Below are 19,535 nucleotides of genomic sequence, written 5' to 3' on the forward strand. Positions count from 1 at the left end.
CTGCTCCCGCTCCTTCCCATGGCCACATTAGTTAATGTGAGAATGACAGACAGGGAAAGGAGAACAGAAGAAAACCACTCTCCCTTACCTGCCTTTGTTCCGCTCGACCTGCACTTGTAACCTGTTATTGTCGCTGGAAACGAGAGTGGAGAGCGGAGCAGAGGGGGACAAAGAAAGAGAGGAGAGGAAGAGGAGGGGGAGGAGAGAGGAGCAAGGGAAGAGAGGAGGGGGAGGAGGGGGAGGAGAGAGGAGCAAGGGAAGAGAGGAGGGGGAGGAGAGAGGAGAGGAGAGCAAGGGAAGAGAGGAGGGGGAGGAGAGAGGAGCAAGGGAAGAGAGGAGGGGGAGGAGAAAAATCAGTGCCGTGCACAGACCATTCAGGGGGCAGGTGCTCAAAATGAAAAAAGGGCACCCCTCGGCACCCCCCATTTATTTTTTACTGATTGTGATTTATTTTAAATGCTTTTAAATCATATAATATGAATCATCTTCTAACTGGTATACGGCTGGATAGTGGCTTGTGTGGATCATGTCGTAGTTTCAATATCAACAGTACTGCCACAGCAGCATACCATTTGATCAACACTTGATAACACTTGATTTACATCATCATTCATATTCAGTCTGGTTGGCTGATAGCCTGCGGTTAGCTAGAGTCTAGACTAGCTGTGTTTCTGCTGCCCTGACACACATGTGAAACCCCCGACTGAGGAAGGGATGAGGCTGTGTTGGAGGGTCGTAGATGCAGCCTCTCCTCTCTATGTCATTCTGCATCTCTCTCTGATGCGCGTATCAGCCAAGCAGACCCAATATTGATGATGGAAATCAAGTGTTATTCTGCTGTGGCAATAATGTTGATATTTAATCTAGGTAGCTTGCTACACACACTGGACCAGTGAACGCAACTTGTTTGGATGCATGTTTGGATACTGGGCGCGCGCAATCTCTGTACAGGGCATACTGGGAAAAAGGTACAACCGGGCGCATGCAATCTCTGTACAGGGCAGACCAATGGACAGGACTGGACGGGTTGTGGCGAACTTGACGACGTCACAAAGACTTGTATCTGTGCACGTGCCTGAGGGCAATGGAAGAGAGGAGGGGAGTTGGGGGGAGGAGAGCAGGCTGGAGGAGGGCTGATGTGAAGAAGGGCGGCAGGGTGTTCCGTGAGGGTGTAGTTATTCTCAGCGTGGGAGTGTAATGTTGCCTGTCAGCTGGAACACAAGTGCCCCTGAGACTGGGAGCAGAGCATGCATGAGCACGCACACACACAGGCACACACACAGGCACACACACACACACACACACACACACACACACACACACACACACACACACACACACACACACACACACACACACACACACACACACACACACACACACACACACACACACACACACACACACACACACACACACACACACACACACACACACACATCACCAGCAACAACAACAGGTCAAACACAGCCAGCGCAGGCAATATAGAAACTGCACAGTTACAACAATGATCACAGTCAGCACAATTATCACCATTACAAGATTCACAGTCAGAGCAGCCAAAACACAAGGTTAACCAAAACAGGCCACCATAGGCAGCTACAGATATAGTATCTGATCCATCATAACCAGAGTCACATACTGAATATACTGTATATAGCTGAACTCTGGTAGATATAGGTGCAGGGTAGAGGCAGACACAGCGGAAGGGAAGGCTGAAGTGGTTGACCCTGACAAGGCAATATCACCACCATGGGTCATTGAATAATTTACACACTGGATACTTCTTCTGCCCATGAAGAAACAGAGTATGCGGGAGATGGTGTCTTTTCCCACATTAAACCAAAATATGTTACTTTGAGCATTTGTCTAAAGTATAACCAAGGTGTGTTTGTATGTTTGTGCGTTGCGGAAGAGACTGTTGTTGTTTTGCCCAGTAGGAAATAGAAGAGTCATAGTAAAAGATTTGAGTTTCAGGCTTTCTGCATGTGAGATGATGCTGTTTTTATTTGAGTACAGATGAATTATTGAAGCAGTTAGAGTGCAGCAAGGTGGAGGAGGAGGAAGAAGAGGAGGGGGAGGATGAGGGGGAGCAGGAGGAGGAGGGGCAGGAGGAGGAGGAGGAGGAGGAGGAGGAGGAGCAGGATTATAAGAATCATTGGGGTTAGAGAGCTGTGTGTCCTGTTTAGATTTAGAGAGCCGTGTGTCCTGTTTAGATGTAGAGAGCCGTGTGTCCTGTTAAGATATAGAGAGCTGTGTGTCCTGTTTAGATGTAGAGAGCCGTGTGTCCTGTTTAGATGTAGAGAGCTGTGTGTCCTGTTTAGATATAGAGAGCTGTGTGTCCTGTTTAGATATAGAGAGCCGTGTGTCCTGTTTAGATGTAGAGAGCCGTGTGTCCTGTTTAGATGTAGAGAGCTGTGTGTCCTGTTTAGATATAGAGAGCTGTGTGTCCTGTTTAGATATAGAGAGCCGTGTGTCCTGTTTAGATGTAGAGAGCTGTGTGTCCTGTTTAGATGTAGAGAGCCGTGTGTCCTGTTTAGATTTAGAGAGCCGTGTGTCCTGTTTAGATGTAGAGAGCCATGTGTCCTGTTTAGATGTAGAGAGCTGTGTGTCCTGTTTAGATGTAGAGAGCTGTGTGTCCTGTTTAGATATAGAGAGCCGTGTGTCCTGTTTAGATGTAGAGAGCCGTGTGTCCTGTTAAGATATAGAGAGCCGTGTGTCCTGTTTAGATGTAGAGAGCCGTGTGTCCTGTTTAGATATAGAGAGCCGTGTGTCCTGTTTAGATATAGAGAGCCGTGTGTCCTGTTTAGATGTAGAGAGCCGTGTGTCCTGTTTAGATATAGAGAGCCGTGTGTCCTGTTTAGATATAGAGAGCCGTGTGTCCTGTTTAGATGTAGAGAGCTGTGTGTCCTGTTTAGATATAGAGAGCCGTGTGTCCTGTTTAGATGTAGAGAGCCGTGTGTCCTGTTTAGATATAGAGAGCCGTGTGTCCTGTTTAGATGTAGAGAGCCGTGTGTCCTGTTTAGATGTAGAGAGCCGTGTGTCCTGTTTAGATGTAGAGAGCTGTGTGTCCTGTTTAGATATAGAGAGCCGTGTGTCCTGTTTAGATTTAGAGAGCCGTGTGTCCTGTTTAGATGTAGAGAGCTGTGTGTCCTGTTTAGATGTAGAGAGCCGTGTGTCCTGTTTAGATGTAGAGAGCTGTGTGTCCTGTTTAGATGTAGAGAGCTGTGTGTCCTGTTTAGATGTAAGGAGCTGTGTGTCCTGTTTAGGTTTAAAGTAAAGACCTGTGTGTGTGTAAGAGTCTTAAGTATTTGGTGTGTGGTCTGGATGAGAGGTGGGCTGCATCTCAAACCTATAGAGCCCTTAAGGCCCTGGTCAACAGTAGTGCACTATATACACTATCCAATAAGGGTTCTTCGGCTGTCCCCATAGGAGAACCCTTTGAAGAGACGTTTTTGGTTCCAGGTATTACCCTTTTGTTTTCCTTCCCACAGAGGGTTCTACATGGAACCCAAAAGAGTTTTAACTGGAACCAAAAAGGGTTCTCCTATGGGGACAGCCAAAAAGAGTGTAGGAAATAGGGTGCCAGTTTGCTGGTCTTAGTGAGGGGGTGTTCATCAGTAGGACATCTGAGGTCCCTGACCTTCGGGTGACATTCTTCCTGAGAATAGCTAACCAGCCAGACAACCTACTTCACTGCCTGGAGGTCTACAGTATGGATGTTACTGCCCACCGCTCACTTCTCTGAACGGAGAAAAGGTTAACAGGTTTTTATCCCGATTCACTGAATCTTACGAATCAAATGATGTTCCTGGAAAGAGACTTTGTAAACAAAGGCAACATAATCCAATCAAATGATTATCCTAATCTGCTCATTGTTTCAATGTCTCTGTGTCTCCAAATCTCAACTCTGTTGTACTGAGCTAAATTCCCCTCAATGCTCACTGTGCTCTCTCTCTCTCTCTCTCTCTCTCTCTCTCTCTCTCTCTCTCTCTCTCTCTCTCTCTCTCTGATGCTGGCTGACTGTTCATCGACAGTACCACACCTCTCTCAGGATACTGACCTCCTGTGTGTATCAGCATCATGTCACCATCTCTCAGATGCCTCCTCTGCCCCGCTCCGCGCTTGTCTTTTTTTTACCTCACTATTGCTGTGACGTGATTGTTTCAACTAGCTACCTTAAGAAGAATGCACTAACTGTAAGTTACTCTGGATAAGAGCGTCTGCTACTGTAAATCACAAAAAATGTCAACGGTGCCATCATTTGAAGTGCATTACAGGGGTGAGAATGGCCTAATGGAGGGGAACGTGTGAGTGGAACACAATGAGCTGATGTGAACCATGTGGCCACCATCACCTCAACTCCCCATCATACTGCAGCCACTGGACTGTGGGGGTTTAGACGGTGTGTGTGTGTAGGTGTGTGTGTGTGTGTGTGTGTGTGTGTGTGTGTGTGTGTGTGTGTGTGTGTGTGTGTGTGTGTGTGTGTGTGTGTGTGTGTGTGTGTGTGTAGGTGTGTAGGTGTGTGTAGGTGTGTGTGTGTGTGTGTAGGTGGGTGTATCGGACCGTCAGTTAAGACACAGTCACGTCACAACTGTTTGTCAGATCAGAGACTATATAATGTACACACACATCTCTGGAGGGATGTTGCATATTGCGTACTCATTGCAGCGGCAACAGGCGATGAGAACATCCCACGACCCTGCAGTCCAAATTAGAAGGATCTTCGCTCTGCGCAAGATTGAAATCTCACTTCACTAAACACTGCGTGTGTATATGTGTGCGTGTGTGTGTGTGTGTGTTTTTGTGTACGAGGGTGCGTGTGTGTGTGTCCACTAATCAAGCATCCAATTATGCTAATCAAGAGGCAGTTAGTTCAGAAGCCCATGAAACCCTGTGAGTCAGCTGTGGACTGCATTGTCTAATGTTGTGGCTCACTGGCTCACTGCTAAATGACAGTCCTCTGTGGAAGGCTTATACATACTCTGTTAGGCTGTGTTATGTAAAGATATGCACAGTGAGGATGATACCAGGGCATTATGAATATGGACTGGGTGATATGAACAAAAATATAAACGCAACATGTGACAATTTCAATGATTTTACTGAGTTACAGTTCATTTAAGGAAATCAGGTAATTGAAATAAATTCATTAGGCCCTAATCTATGGATTTCACATGACTGGGCAGGGGTTCAGCCATAGGGAGCTAGGCCCTGCCAATCAGAATTAGTTTTTCCTCACAAAAGGGCTTTATTACAGACAGAAATACTCAGTTTCATAAGCTGTCCTGTTGGCTGGTCTCAGACGATCATGCAGGTGAAGAAGCCGGATGTGGAAGTCTTGTGCTGGCGTGATTACACATGGTCTGCGGTTTTGAGGTCGGTTGGACGTACTGCCATATTCTCAAAAATTACGTTGGAGGCGGCTCTTGGTAGAGAAGTTAACATTCAATTCTCTGGCAACAGCTCTGCAGGATATTCCTGCAGTCAGCATGCTAATTGCATGCTCCTTCAAAACTTGAGACATCTTTGGTATTGTGTTATGTGACAAAACTGCACATTTTAGAGTGGCCTTTTATTGTCCCCAGCACAAGGTGCACCAAACAAATTTGTGGGCAACATTTGAGAGAAACAAGCTTTTTGTGCGAATGGAACATTTCTGGAATCTTTTATTTCAGCTCATGAAACATGGGACCAAAACTTTACATGTTACGTTTATATTTTAGTTCAGTGTAGTACAAATATCAAGTAGAAGGGTAGTTGTAGAGTGTACTATATAAGAGTTTTTAAAGTTCAATATACACAGTCCATGTCTCAATTGTCTCAAGGCTTAAAAATCCTTCTCCCCTCCATCTACACTGATTGAAGTGGATTTAACAGGTGACATCAACAAGGGATCATAGCTTTCACCTGGATTCACCTGGTCAGTCTATGTCATTTACCTGGTCAGTCTATGTCATAGAAAAAGCCGGTGTTCCTAGTGTTTTGTCCACTCCGTTTAAATATGTACCATGAGTATGAATATGAACTAGCAGTGTTCATTTTATCGGGCAAAATGAAACGGTAATAAGTCTTCAGTAGGAATTTATAGAGAGGTCATTAGTTCAATATGATGATGGACTAGAATGGTGATCTGATGAGTAGTACACTAACCAGTGATGATGACATTAGGCCAGTATGAATATGTACTGTCAATGGTGTTTTTGGGGTGCTGCTCTCTATGTATTTGGCTTAGAGTCCACTTGGAAAGTTCACCCGGTAGACACAGACTGGGACATTTGAATCACTGAGCATCAAATGTGGGTGTGGGGCAACAACATGGCATGTTGTCTTAAAGGTTTATTTTTTATTTTTGCACGCCTTATCTGCCAGTTGTTACATCGTTCTGTCTCTCTCTCCCTCTCTCTGTGTGTGTGTGTGTGTGTGTGTGTGTGTGTGTGTGTGTGTGTGTGTGTGTGTGTGTGTGTGTGTGTGTGTGTGTGTGTGTGTGTGTGTGTGTGTGTGTGTGTGTGTGTGTGTGTGTGTGTGTGTGTGTGTGTGTGTGTGTGTGTAGCTGCCTTGGGTGCGGAGATAGAGGAGCGACTGGTGACCCACCTGCTGTCTCCAGAGCGCTACAACAAACTGATCAGACCTGCTGTCAACAAGAGCCAACAGGTCACCATCCATATACAGGTGTCCCTAGCCCAGCTCATTAATGTGGTGAGCACACACACACACACACACACACACACACACACACACACACACACACACACACACACACACACACACACACACACACACACACACACACACACACACACACACACACACACACACACACACACACACACACACACACACCCTCTCTCATGCTTCTCTCTCCCTGTCTGTGTGTCTGTTACAGAATGAAAGAGAACAGATCATGACCACCAACTGCTGGCTGACTCAGGTATGGAATGACTACAGGTTGGTGTGGGACCCAGAAGAGTATGAGGGCATAAAGAAGGTCCGCCTCCCGTCTCAGCACATCTGGCTACCTGACATCGTCCTCTACAACAAGTGAGTGTGCTATGTGAATAGGATCCATATCTATAGCTCAGACACTATGGGTGTGTTTATAGTCATCTCAAACTATATAATCGCTCAATATAAGTGTTGTTTTTTGGTATTTTATTAGGATCCTCATTAGCTGTTGGGAAAGCAAGAGCTACTCTTCCTGGGGTCCACACAAAACATGAAACATGACATAATACTATCAGGTTTCAGGTATGACCCAGAAACAGGAGACAAAGGGCTGTGAGACATGGGTTTATCTCTGGACACATGGAAGGTGGGATGGTGGTCTGCTTGTCGTCGATACCTGGAGGTGGTCTTGAGGAGGGTCGACCGGGCTCTCCTCCAGGTACGACGACAGCGGCGGACAAACATCTGGGCTGAAGGTATGCCAACCTCTTCTTCTTGCTCAGGGAAGAGCGGGGGCTGATACCCCAGGGAACACTCAAAGGGTGAAAGGCCCGTGACAGAACAGGGAAAGGTGTTGCAGGCGTATTCGACCCACACAAGCTGCTGGCTCCAGGTGGTGGGGTTGACGGAGACTAGGCAGCGCAGAGTAGTGTTGTGGTATTTTCCTGTATTACTAAATGAGGAGAGTTTACAAACCACACACAAGTCAGAGTTATATTTTAAACTCCATCTTTAATTATATGAGCTTCACCATAGCCCTTTGACTCTCAGATCAATTCAGTGTCTATAAATGAATTCTCTGAGAGTGCTTACAAAGCAATTCTTAGTATATTTTATAGCCAAGATACACCCCTCTCAACTTACATGACGAACCACAGATCTTAGGAACTTCACAAAGGGCCTTTTACTTGAAACAGGAGTATCCCATAGCCAGATAGCATTAGCTATACATTATCGTTCAGTTTGGTCTCTTAGACGAGGTTCTACTTCTCGTTCTTGGTACTTCCTAGTACCAAAACATTACCTCATCCAATGGCATATATCAATTGTCAATTCTAGATACTCCCATCTCAAATACACCCCCTCCTGGACAAGCTCACGGAGGGGAGTGAGCCTCTAGGTCATATACTATGAAAGATAAGTTCAACATCAGAGGGGTAATAGAATGGTTCCAGACACTGCCATACTCCTCCCCCCAATGGGAAAAGGAGGGAATGACTAGAGTACAGACATGGTGGAGCCCTTCACATGGTTTAGGAATAGTTACAGACATATTCAAATATGAAGACAATGTTCAAACCTGACTTCTCCCTTTCTGATATTCTGCATATTACCAGACATGTAAAAGACAAGCCTGACCTCTCCCCTCTCTGGGCCCCAAGTGACTTTTCCCTAGAGAAGAAAGGAAAATGCAACTGCCGACAGTATATTTATCTATGTTACCTAACTAATTCTGATTCAGCTACGACAGTAGTTTCTAGGTCCTGGTTGGCTCACTCTGACTGGTCGTTGGACTGGGGGTGGAACCCGGAGGGTGCAATGAGGGTGCAGAATGCCTTCCATAACCGGGACGAGAACTGAGGACCCTGGTCAGAGACCATGTCTACTGGCAGTCCATGGATCCGGAAGACATACAGCACCATGAGCTGGGCCGTCTCTTTGACAGAGGGTAGCTTGGGGAGAGGAATGAAGTGGGCGGCTTTGGAATTCCGGTCCACCACGGTCAGGATGGCGGTGTTGCCATCTAACGGGGGGGAGACCCGTGACAAAGTCCAGGGAGATGTGAGACCAGGGACGGTGAGGGACAGGCAGATGTTGGAGGAGACCAGCTGGAGCTTGCAGAGGAGTCTTGTTCTATGCACAGACCGTGCAAGCGGCGATGAATGCGGAGACATCAGGAACCATGGTAGGCCACCAAAAGCGTTGTCGCACAAAAGCCAGGGTCCGATGGGAGCATTGGTGGCAGGCAAGCCTGGAGGAGTGAGCCTACTCCAGGACCGAGGAGCGGACCGTGTCAGGAACAAACATCCGGTTATCTGGGCCCTCCCCGCGGTTTGTCTGGGAATGCTGTGCCTCACGAACATGCTTCCCTATTCCCCAGCTGAGTGCTGTCGCCAGGCACAAGGTGGGAAGAATGGTCTCAGGTTCCGGGGTAGTAGCCGTGGGGCTATAGCGGCGTGACAGCACATCCGGCTTGACATGCTTGGATCCCAGCCATTATGAGAGGGAGAAGATGAACCGGGTGAACAGTAGGGCCCACCTAGCTTGCCTGGAATTGAGGTGCATGGCGGTGCGATATTCCAGGTTCTTGTGGTCGGTCCACACAATTAAAGGATGTTCCGCCCCCTCCAGACAGTGCCTCCACTCCTCCAACGCCATCTTCACCGCGAGAAGCTCACGATTCCCCACATCGTAGTTCCTCTCCGTAGCGTTGATGCGGGGGGAGAAGAAGGCGCAGGGATGTAACTTGAGGTCCAGGGCAGACCGCTGGGACAGGACGGCCCCCACTCCGACATCTGAAGTATCGGCCTCCACCACGAACTGGCGGGACGGGTCAGGATGAACCAAGATGGGAGCTGTGGTGAAGCGGTGTTTGAGATCACGAAACGCCCGGTCAGCAGCTGGGGACCACGTGAACGGAACCTTGGGAGAGGTGAGTGCAGACAGGGGGGAAGCCAGGGTGCTGTAGCCCCGGATAAGGCGGCGATAAATGTTGGAGAAGTCCTGGAAACATTGCAGCTGTACTCTGGACGTAGGCTGGGGCCAATCCCCCACCGCTCTCATCTTCCCGGGGTCCGTCTGTACACTCCCTGCAGCGATGATGTGACCCAGAAAGGGGATGGTGGAGTGATGGAATTTGCACTTCTCTGCTTTTACAAAAAGCTGGTTCCCCAGGAGGCATTGGAGAACCTGTCGGACATGGAGCACGTGTTATTGGGTGGAGCGGGAGAAGATGAGGATGTCATCGAGGTAGATGAAGACAAACCAGTTCAACATGTGTCGTGGATAATCGTCTCAGAAATACAACACTCGTATAAGAACTTGTAAAATCAATAAAGACTTTTAATACAATGCATCACAAGCCGGGGTGATCCGCGGATCACACCCCTTCCCAGAGCACTGGCTCTGTCTTATACACACACACACACATGAGATCATGACATACTTTAATTAAATTACTTCTCCTAGGTCATCTGCCACCATTATCCTTCATTTCAGGCTTCCTGCTTGTTTACGCCCAATAACGCCTGTATCCGCTCTTGATTAGATTATAATGGAGGCAGGACCCTCTTGTCTCCTAAAATTAATATATGTCTATCTTACCCTAAGCACTTATGGCCTTTACCCTAAGCACTTATGGCCTTTCCTCTCTATTTTATCTTCATAATAGTGTCCTGCTCTTTCCATAAATGCACTTTAAGGCACGTATGGCTTTGGCCATCTGCTAATCTTTGGTTTCCTGTATTTACCGGAATGGCAAATGCACTCATGTCTGCCTTTTTCTACTATTTTCTAATATACACCTGTCTATTGTTTAATAGTGTGATATCTGCCTCCATATGTAACAATAACTCCTACACATGTCACAGAGAACATCATTATCGCGAGACTGGAACACAGCAGGGGCGTTGATAAGGCCAAATGGCATGACCAGATACTCGTAGTGATCGCTGGCCGTGTTGAAGGCATTCTTCCACTCGTCCCCTTCCCGTATCCGCACCAGGTGGTAGGCGTTCCGTAGATCCAGCTTGGCCCCCTGGAGTGACTCGAGGGCGAGGAGATGAGAGGTAGCAGGTAATGGTTCTTCACTGTGATGTCGTTGAGACCTCGGTAGTTGATGCACGGGTGCAGGGTTTTGTCATTCTTCTCCACAAAGAAGAACCCTTCGCCAGCGGGGGAGGCAGAAGGACGGATGAACCCAGCAACTTGGGAGTCCTCAATGTAGGTCTCCATAGCCTTGGTCTCTGGACCCGACAGAGAGTACAGTCGTCCCCAGGGCGGAGTGGTGCCTGGGAGAAGGTCAATTCCACAGTCATATGGTCGGTGCAGCGGTGACCCGGGCCTTATTGAACATCTCCTGGAGGTCCTGGTACTCCGCAGGAATGGCAGAGAGGTCCGGGGAAACTTCCGAGCCCCCAGGAAGAAGTCTCGTGGCAGGCTGTGCTGACTTCAGGCAATGTGCGTGGCAGAACGGGCTCCAGCCCATGATGGCGCCGGCAGACCAGTCAATGAGGGGATTGTATCGCTAGAGCCAGGAGAATCCCAATTCCACGGGAACCTGAGGAGACTTAACCTCTCTAGGGTACGTGAGACGGTAGCGTCCCACCTCTTCAACAGCCAGTAAAACTGCAGGGCGCCAAATTCAAAACAACAGAAATCCCATAATTAAAATTCCTCAAACATACATGTATTTTACACCATTTTAAAAATACACTTTATGTAAATCCAGCCATAGTGTCCGATTTCAAAAAGGCCTTATGACGAAAGCAAACCAAACGATTATGTTAGGTGAGTGCCTATTCACAGAATAACACAGCCATTTTTCCAGCCAAAGAGAGGATTCACAAAAAGCAGAAATATAGATCAAATTAATCACTAACCTTTGATGATCTTCATCAGATGACACTCATAGGACTTCATGTTACACAATACATTTATGTTTTGTTCGGTAAAGTTCATATTTATAGTTTACATTGGCGAGAGTTTACATTGGCGCCTTACGTTCAGAAGTTCCAAAACATCCTTTGATTTTGCAGAGAGCCACATGATTTACAGGAATACTCATAATAAACATTGCTAAAAGATACAACTTTAATGCATGGAATTTTAGATGCAGTTCTCCTTAATGCAACCGCTGTGTCAGATTTCAAAAAAGCTTTACGGAAAAAGCAAACCATGCAATAATCTGAGTCGGCGCTCAGAGCCCAATCAAGACACAAATATATCCGCCATATTATGCAGTCAACAGAAGTCAGAAATAACATTATAAACATTCACTTACCTTTGATGATCTTCATCAGAATGCACTCCCAGGAATCCCAGTTCCACAATAAATGTTTGTTTTGTTCGATAATGTCCATAATTTATGTCCAAATTCCTCCTTGTTGTTCTAGCGTTCAGTACACATTCCAAACTCACGACGCGCGGGCAGGTCCAGCGGAAAGTACGGACGAAAAGTTAAGAAAGTTATATTACAGTCCGTAAAAACATGACAAACGAGGTATTGAATCAATCTTTAGGATGTTTTTAACAAAATTCATCAATAATGTTCCAACCGAAGTATTCCTTTGTCTTCAGAAGTGCGATGGAACAGAGCTCGCTCTCACGTGAACGCGCATGGTCAGGGCATGTTCAGGTCATGATAGACCTTACTCATTCCCCTCTCCTTCGGCCCCACTTCACAGTAGAAGCATCAGACAAGGTTCTAAAGACTGTTGACATCTAGTGGAAGCCTTAGGAAGTGCAACATTACCAATATCCCACTGTATCTTCAATAGGAGCTGAGTTGAAAATCGACCAACCTCAGATTTCCCACTTCCTGGTTGGATTTTTTCTGGCTGAAAGCTGGCTGCAAGCTCGTCCTTTACTTCCACCGATACTTTGAGTAGGAACATGCCGAACAACGCTTCTGTGTTCCAAGCACTCTCAGCTGCCAACGTGTGGAAATCCACCGCGTAGTCTGCCACACTACGGGAGTCTTGACGTAGCTGGAGCAGCTTGAGAGCAGCCTCTCTCCCGGACAATGGAAAATCAAACACCTTCCGAACCTCCTCCACAAACTCCTCCAGACTGAGGCAGACGGCGGATTGTTGCTCCCATACTGCCGTGGCCCAGGCGAGTGCCCTCCCGGACATCAGCGTTATGATGTACGCTATCCTTGAGTGGTCCGAGGGGAACGAAGAAGGCTGCAGCTCAAAAATGAGGGAGCACTGGGACAGAAAATCACGGCAGGTTCCGGAATCTCCAGCGTAGCGCACCGGAGAAGGTAAGCGGGGTTCTCAGGACACTGGGGTAGGCTGGGAGATCACAACTGTGGTAGGCTGCCTAACAGACAACCCACGGAATTGCTCCAGCAATGTGTTAAACGCTCGGTCATGTCGTTTGGCCAAGGTCTGGAACCCTTCCATGAGACCACGAAGCAACTCCTTGTGCCTTCCAATGGTGGCTCCTTGGGAGGAGACGGTGTTGCGGAGCTGGTCCGAGTGTGCTGGGTCAGTCAGGGCCAGTTCGTACTATCAGGTTTCAGGTATGACCCAGATGCAGACAGTGTCGAAGAAACAAACATTTATTTCAAGTACAGGGAGAGGCAAAAGACAGGTCAAAGGCAGGCAGAGGTCAGTAATCCAGAGAGGGTGCAAAAGGTCCAGAACGGCATGCAGTCTCAGGGTCAGGGCAGGCAGGGGTCAATAATCCAGTGAGGTGGGGCAAGGTATAGAACGGCAGGCAGGCTCAGGGCAGGCGGAACGGTCAAAGCCGGGAAGGACTAGAAAACAGGAGCAAGAACAGACAGGAGCAGGGGAACAAATGCTGGTAGGTTTCACGAAACAACATGAACTGGCAACAGACAAACAGAGAACACAGGTATAAATACACAGGGGATAATGGGGAAGATGGGCGACAGCTGGAGGGGGGTGGAGACAAGCACAAAGACAGGTGAAACAGATCAGGGTGTGACAACTACAGAACGTTAATAGACAAGGACAGAACTACATCCATTTTAAAAAGGCACACGTAGCCTACATATAAATACATAGACACAAACTATCTAGCAATCATTGAAGTGATGTCGCACCTGAATACTCTCCTCCTACTTGTCACTTGCCATCAGGATAATGAGTGAAAGGAAAAGCTTGGTAACACCTTGATTGAAGTGTGGGCTTACAGTCCCATCATGAGAAAGGTGTATGTGGTAATAGCAGCAGCTAAAGTACAGATGTGCTTACTATAACAATTTGAAGGGCGGGAACAGGAGACAGATATGAGGGCTTAGAGAGAGGGGACAGATGTGCAATGTCAAATCTGTAGAGAGGAGATTTGGATTATGAAATGCCTGTGTGATGAGTGTGAACACGGGCCAGGTCAGGTGGCTGTGTATGTTAATTCAGAGACAGAAAGGGTCATTGCCTCACCTGTTTCACACTCAGCATACTCAACACCACCGTCATGGCAGTTCTGTCCTGAAGTAGTGTGTCTGGCCTTTAGACTCTATAGTGGACATAATGCAAATTTTTTCAATGTTGTGAAGCATCATGTGAAAAATGGAAGTGACATAGCATTTCTATTGATTTGATTGGGTTGGATTTGATGTTGCATTTGGCTTGTCAAAGTGAAAAAAATAGAGTTGTTTGGATATAGAGCTGTAGTTGTTTGGGTATAAAGCTATAGTTGTTTGGGTATAGAGGTAGTTGTTTGGGTATAGAGCTATAGTTTTGTGGGTGTAGATCTATAGTTGTTTGGGTATAGCGCTAGATGTTTGGGTATAGAGCTATAGTTGTTTAGGAATAGAGCTGTAGTTGTTTAGGAATAGAGCTATATTTGTTTGGGTATAGAGCTATAGTTGTTTGGGTATAGAGCTATAGTTGTTTAGGAATAGAGCTGTAGTTGTTTAGGAATAGAGCTGTAGTTGTTTGGGTATAGAGCTATAGTTGTTTGTGTATAGAGCTATAGTTGTTTGGGTATAGAGCTGTAGTTGTTTGTGTATAGAGCTATAGTTGTTTGGGTATAGAGCTATAGTTGTTTGGGTATAGAGCTGTAGTTGTTTGGGTATAGAGCTGTAGTTGTTTGTGTATAGAGCTATAGTTGTTTGGGTATAGAGCTATAGTTGTTTGGGCATAGAGCTATAGTTGTTTGGGTATAGAGCTATAGTTGTTTGGGTATAGAGATAGTTGTTTGGGTATAGAGATAGTTGTTTGCGTACAGAGCTATAGTTATTTGGGTGTAGAGCTATAGTTGTTTGTGTATAGAGCTATAGTTGTTTGTGTATAGAGCTATAGTTGTTTGGGTATAGAGCTCTAGATGTTTAGATATAGAGATATAGTTGTTTAGGAATAGAGCTGTAGTTGTTTGGGTATAGAGCTATAGTTGTTTGGGTATAGAGATAGTTGTTTGGGTATAGAGATAGTTGTTTGCGTACAGAGCTATAGTTATTTGGGTGTAGAGCTGTAGTTGTTTGTGTATAGAGCTATAGTTGTTTGGGTATAGAGCTGTAGTTGTTTTGGTAGAGAGCTGTAGTTGTTTGTGTATAGAGCTATAGTTGTTTGTGTATAGAGCTAGTTGTTTGGGTATAGAGCTAGTTGTTTGCATACAGAGCTATAGTTATTTGGGTAGAGCTATAGTTGTTTGTGTATAGAGCTATAGTTGTTTGGGTAGAGCTATAGTTATTTGGGTGTAGAGCTGTAGTTGTTTGGTTATAGAGCTATAGTTGTTTGGGTATAGAGCTATAGTTGTTTGAGTAGAGAGCTGTAGTTGTTTTGGTATAGAGCTATAGTTATTTGAGTAGAGAGCTGTAGTTGTTTGGATAGAGAGCTATAGTTGTTTTGGTATAGAGCTATAGTTGTGTGTATAAAGCTGTAGTTGTTTGGATATAGAGCTGTAGTTGTTTGGGTATAGAGCTATAGTTGTTTGGTTATAGAGCTATAGTTGTTCAGGTATAGAGCTGTAGTTGTTTATGTATAGAGCTATAGTTGTTTGGGTATAGAGCTATAGTTGTTTGGGTATAGAGCTATAGTTGTTTGGGTATAGAGCTATAGTTGTTTGGGTAGAGCTATAGTTGTTTGTGTATAGAGCTATAGTTGTTTGGGTATAGAGCTATAGTTGTTTGTGTATAAAGCTGTAGTTGTTTGGGTATAGAGCTATAGTTGTTGTGGTATAGAGCTATAGTTGTTTGTGTATAGAGCTATAGTTGTTTGGGTATAGAGCTATAGTTGTTTGTGTGTAAAGCTGTAGTTGTTTGGGTATAAAGCTATAGTTGTTTAGGAATAGAGCTGTAGTTGTTTGGGTATAGAGCTATAGTTGTTTGGGTATAGAGCTATAGTTGTTCAGGTATAGAGCTATAGTTGTTCAGGTATAGAGCTATAGTTGTTTGGGTATAGAGCTATAGTTGTTCAGGTATAGAGCTATAGTTGTTTGGGTATAGAGCTGTAGTTGTTCAGGTATAGAGCTATAGTTGTTCGGGTATAGAGCTATAGTTGTTCAGGTATAGAGCTATAGTTGTTTGGGTATAGAGCTATAGTTGTTCAGGTATAGAGCTATAGTTGTTTGAGTAGAGAGCTGTAGTTGTTGTGTTATAGAGCTATAGTTGTTTGTGTATAGAGCTGTAGTTATTTTGGTATAGAGCTATAGTTGTTTGTGTATAGAGCTGTAGTTGTTTGTGTATAGAGCTATAGTTGTTTGTGTATAGAGCTATAATTGTTTGTGTATAGAGCTATAATTGTTTGTGTATAGAGCTATAGTTGTTTGTGTATAGAGCTATAGTTGTTCAGGTATAGAGCTATAGTTGTTTGTGTATAGAGCTATAGTTGTTTGTGTATAGAGCTATAGTTGTTTGTGTATAGAGCTATAGTTGTTTGTGTATAGAGCTATAGTTGTTTGTGTATAGAGCTATAGTTGTTCGGGTATAGAGCTATAGTTGTTCGGGTATAGAGCTATAGTTGTTTGTGTATAGAGCTATATAGAGAGTTTTAACCAGCTGCATATTTAGAACACGAGGAGACTTTAGAGCATGGGGTTTGTGTGTGTGTGTGTGTTGTTAGGAGCAGAGCAGTGTGATGGCTGGATTCCTCCTGACCTGCTCTATAATTGACAACACTTTAATGTATAATGCAACACCTGCAGCCTGGTGAGAATCTAAAATCGAAACCTTCGCAGAATCAGGCCTGTCCTGTGACAGGGGCTGTGTCTGACGCAGTGGCCCCCCTGTCCCCGCCTCTGTCCCTTGTCCCCAAGCACAACAACCCAATATTCCCAGTCAACAACACCACTTAACATCTCTCTCTCTCTCTTTCTGTGTGTGTCTTAATCTAACGCTGGTATCCACCCTCCCACCCGTTGTCTCTCAACTTTGTCTTCCTTTGTCTTTTTGAGTGGTCTGCGTTATAGTTGGGTACTGTTCACGTGTGTTTCATTGTGTGTGTTGAACAGACGACTTCTACGCATGTATCTGTGCGGTATCTCTGAGCCCGCTCCTCTCTCTCTCTCCCCGTGCTCTTCTGTCTTTTAATGCTGATAGGAACTACCAGGTCTCATTTTACATTGACACTTTAGTCATTTAGCAGACACTCGTATCCAGAGCGACTTACGGTTAGTGTGTTCATCATCAGACAGCTAGGTGGGACAACCACATATCACAGGCATAGAAAGTACACTTTTCCTCAGTAACGTAGCTGTCAGTAGTTAGAGCTAGAAGGGGAGGTGGGGGGGGGGGGGGGGGGGTCAAGTGCAAGTTAAGTGTATTTAAATAAAATAAAAAGTATCCTTGTAATATGTCTGTGTACATGTGCTGGTTCTGACTCCTTTCTGTCTTCTCTTCACCTCAGTGCGGATGGGAACTACGAGGTGTCATTCTACTCCAATGCGTTGGTCTCCAACAATGGAGAGGTGTACTGGCTGCCCCCCGCCATCTACAAGTCGGCCTGCAAGATCGAGGTCCGCGACTTCCCCTTCGACCAACAGAACTGCACGCTCAAATTCCGGTCCTGGACCTACGACCACACGGAGATTGACCTGATCCTCCTCAGCGACTTCGCCAGCCGTGACGACTTCAAGCCCAGCGGCGAGTGGGACATCGTGTCTCTGCCGGGACGCAAGAACGAAGACCCCTCTGACATCACCTACCTGGACATCACCTATGACTTCATCATCAAGCGCAAGCCACTGTTCTACACCATCAACCTCATCATCCCCTGTGTGCTGATCACCTCTCTGGCCATCTTAGTGTTCTACCTGCCGTCTGACTGTGGAGAGAAGATGACTCTCTGCATCTCAGTCCTCCTGGCCCTCACTGTGTTCCTGCTGCTGATCTCCAAGATCGTCCCGCCTACGTCTCTAGCTGTCCCTCTCATAGGGAAGTATCTGATGTTTGCCATGGTGCTGGTCACCTTCTCCATCGTCACCAGTGTGTGTGTGCTCAATGTGCACCACCGCACGCCCTCCACACACACCATGCCCCGCTGGGTTAAACGCCTCTTCCTGCACCGCCTCCCCTCCTTCCTGTTCATGCGTCGGCCGGGCAGCTCCAACATCCGGGAGAGGTTCCGCCAGAAGCACCAGCGGCGCTCCTACTCTGACCTGAAGCTGAGAGACGGGGCGGTGGCGGTGGCCGCGGGGGGGATGGGGGTGGCCGCGGGGGGGATGGGGGTGGCAGGGGGGTCTGGGATGGGCGGGGCTGACTCCTTCTATGTGAACGAGGAGTCGGCCAAGCGGTACGGCTGGAAGATCAGCGACCTGTCAGAGAATACAGAGTTCAGGAAGAGGATGACGGTGAAGTGTCACGCAGATGTGGAGGAGGCAGTGGACGGGGTGCGCTACGTCGCCGAGAAGATGAAGATCGAGGATAACGATGAGGGGGTGAGTGAGTGTGTGTGTGTGTGAGGAGCAATAGCCTTGAGATGATATGAGCTGAGGTGACATTTACAGCGGATATAGTACATCACGTTGTATTTCTGACAGTTTGTATGTCTATTCACTCGGAACCCTTTCAATAGTTTTGACCCAATATTGTTGTGCTTCTGTTGTCTTCCAAATCTGAAATCGTGTACCGCTCTTTTTGTTTCCTGCCACAGGTCATCGAGGACTGGAAGTACGTTGCCATGGTGATTGACCGGCTGTTCCTGTGGATATTTGTGTTTGTGTGCATCACCGGGACGTTGGGGCTGTTCATGCAGCCCCTCTTTCAGAGCTACAACACACCCACGGCAGATGACCTGGAGCAGAACTGACCTACGACCTTTGACCTGAAACATGACCCTGACGCCCCCCAACACCCTCATGGGGAACAACCACCTCGAGGGAAACAGCTACTTACCAACACCTTGAAACAGAACTGTGTCATTTTGACACACTCACATACTGTACGCACACAGCACACTCGCCCACACAACACCAACCAACGCCCCTCAACCTCCCTCTTAAAGGGATAGTTCACCCAAATTACAAAATGACACATTGGTTTCCTTACCTTGTAAACAGTCTATGGACAAGGTATGACAGCAATCCATGCTTTGGTTTAGTTTCACTGGCACTGTTTCTAAATGCTAATAATTTAGCATTTGTAGCACAAATCCCATTCAAGTCATGGTACCGATAATAGGATTTGTGCTACAAATGCTAAAACATTAGCCTTTAGAAACAGTGCCATTGAAATTTAACAAAAGCATGGATTGCTGTCATACCTTGTCCATAGACTGTTTACAGGGTAAGGACAGCAATGTGTCGTTTTGTAATTTGGATGAACTATAACATCGTCTATGAAACAAAGCGACCCCACCCTCATACCGTCATCCCCACATCAGTCCATCCCTCTATCCTCTCCTCCCCCTCTGTCACTCACAGAAGGTCAAAAGGACAGGAACAACTCAGGATAGGACTCTTCT

General features: G+C 46.3%; 1 protein-coding gene across 1 annotated transcript; it reads left to right on the forward strand.

The window, feature by feature from the left end:
• The first annotated feature begins 6,561 nt into the window (after positions 1–6,561).
• LOC120062010 (neuronal acetylcholine receptor subunit beta-2-like) lies at positions 6,562–18,881 on the forward strand. Its single transcript, XM_039011809.1, has 5 exons — positions 6,562–6,699; positions 6,887–7,041; positions 17,481–18,249; positions 18,352–18,510; positions 18,726–18,881. Exons 2-5 carry the CDS (start codon positions 6,905–6,907, stop codon positions 18,879–18,881), a joined length of 1,221 nt encoding a protein of 406 aa, XP_038867737.1. The 5' UTR covers positions 6,562–6,699; positions 6,887–6,904.
• The last annotated feature ends 654 nt before the right edge of the window (positions 18,882–19,535 follow it).

The sequence above is a fragment of the Salvelinus namaycush genome, chromosome 17 (assembly GCF_016432855.1).
Source record: "Salvelinus namaycush isolate Seneca chromosome 17, SaNama_1.0, whole genome shotgun sequence".
Taxonomy (NCBI): domain Eukaryota; kingdom Metazoa; phylum Chordata; class Actinopteri; order Salmoniformes; family Salmonidae; genus Salvelinus; species Salvelinus namaycush.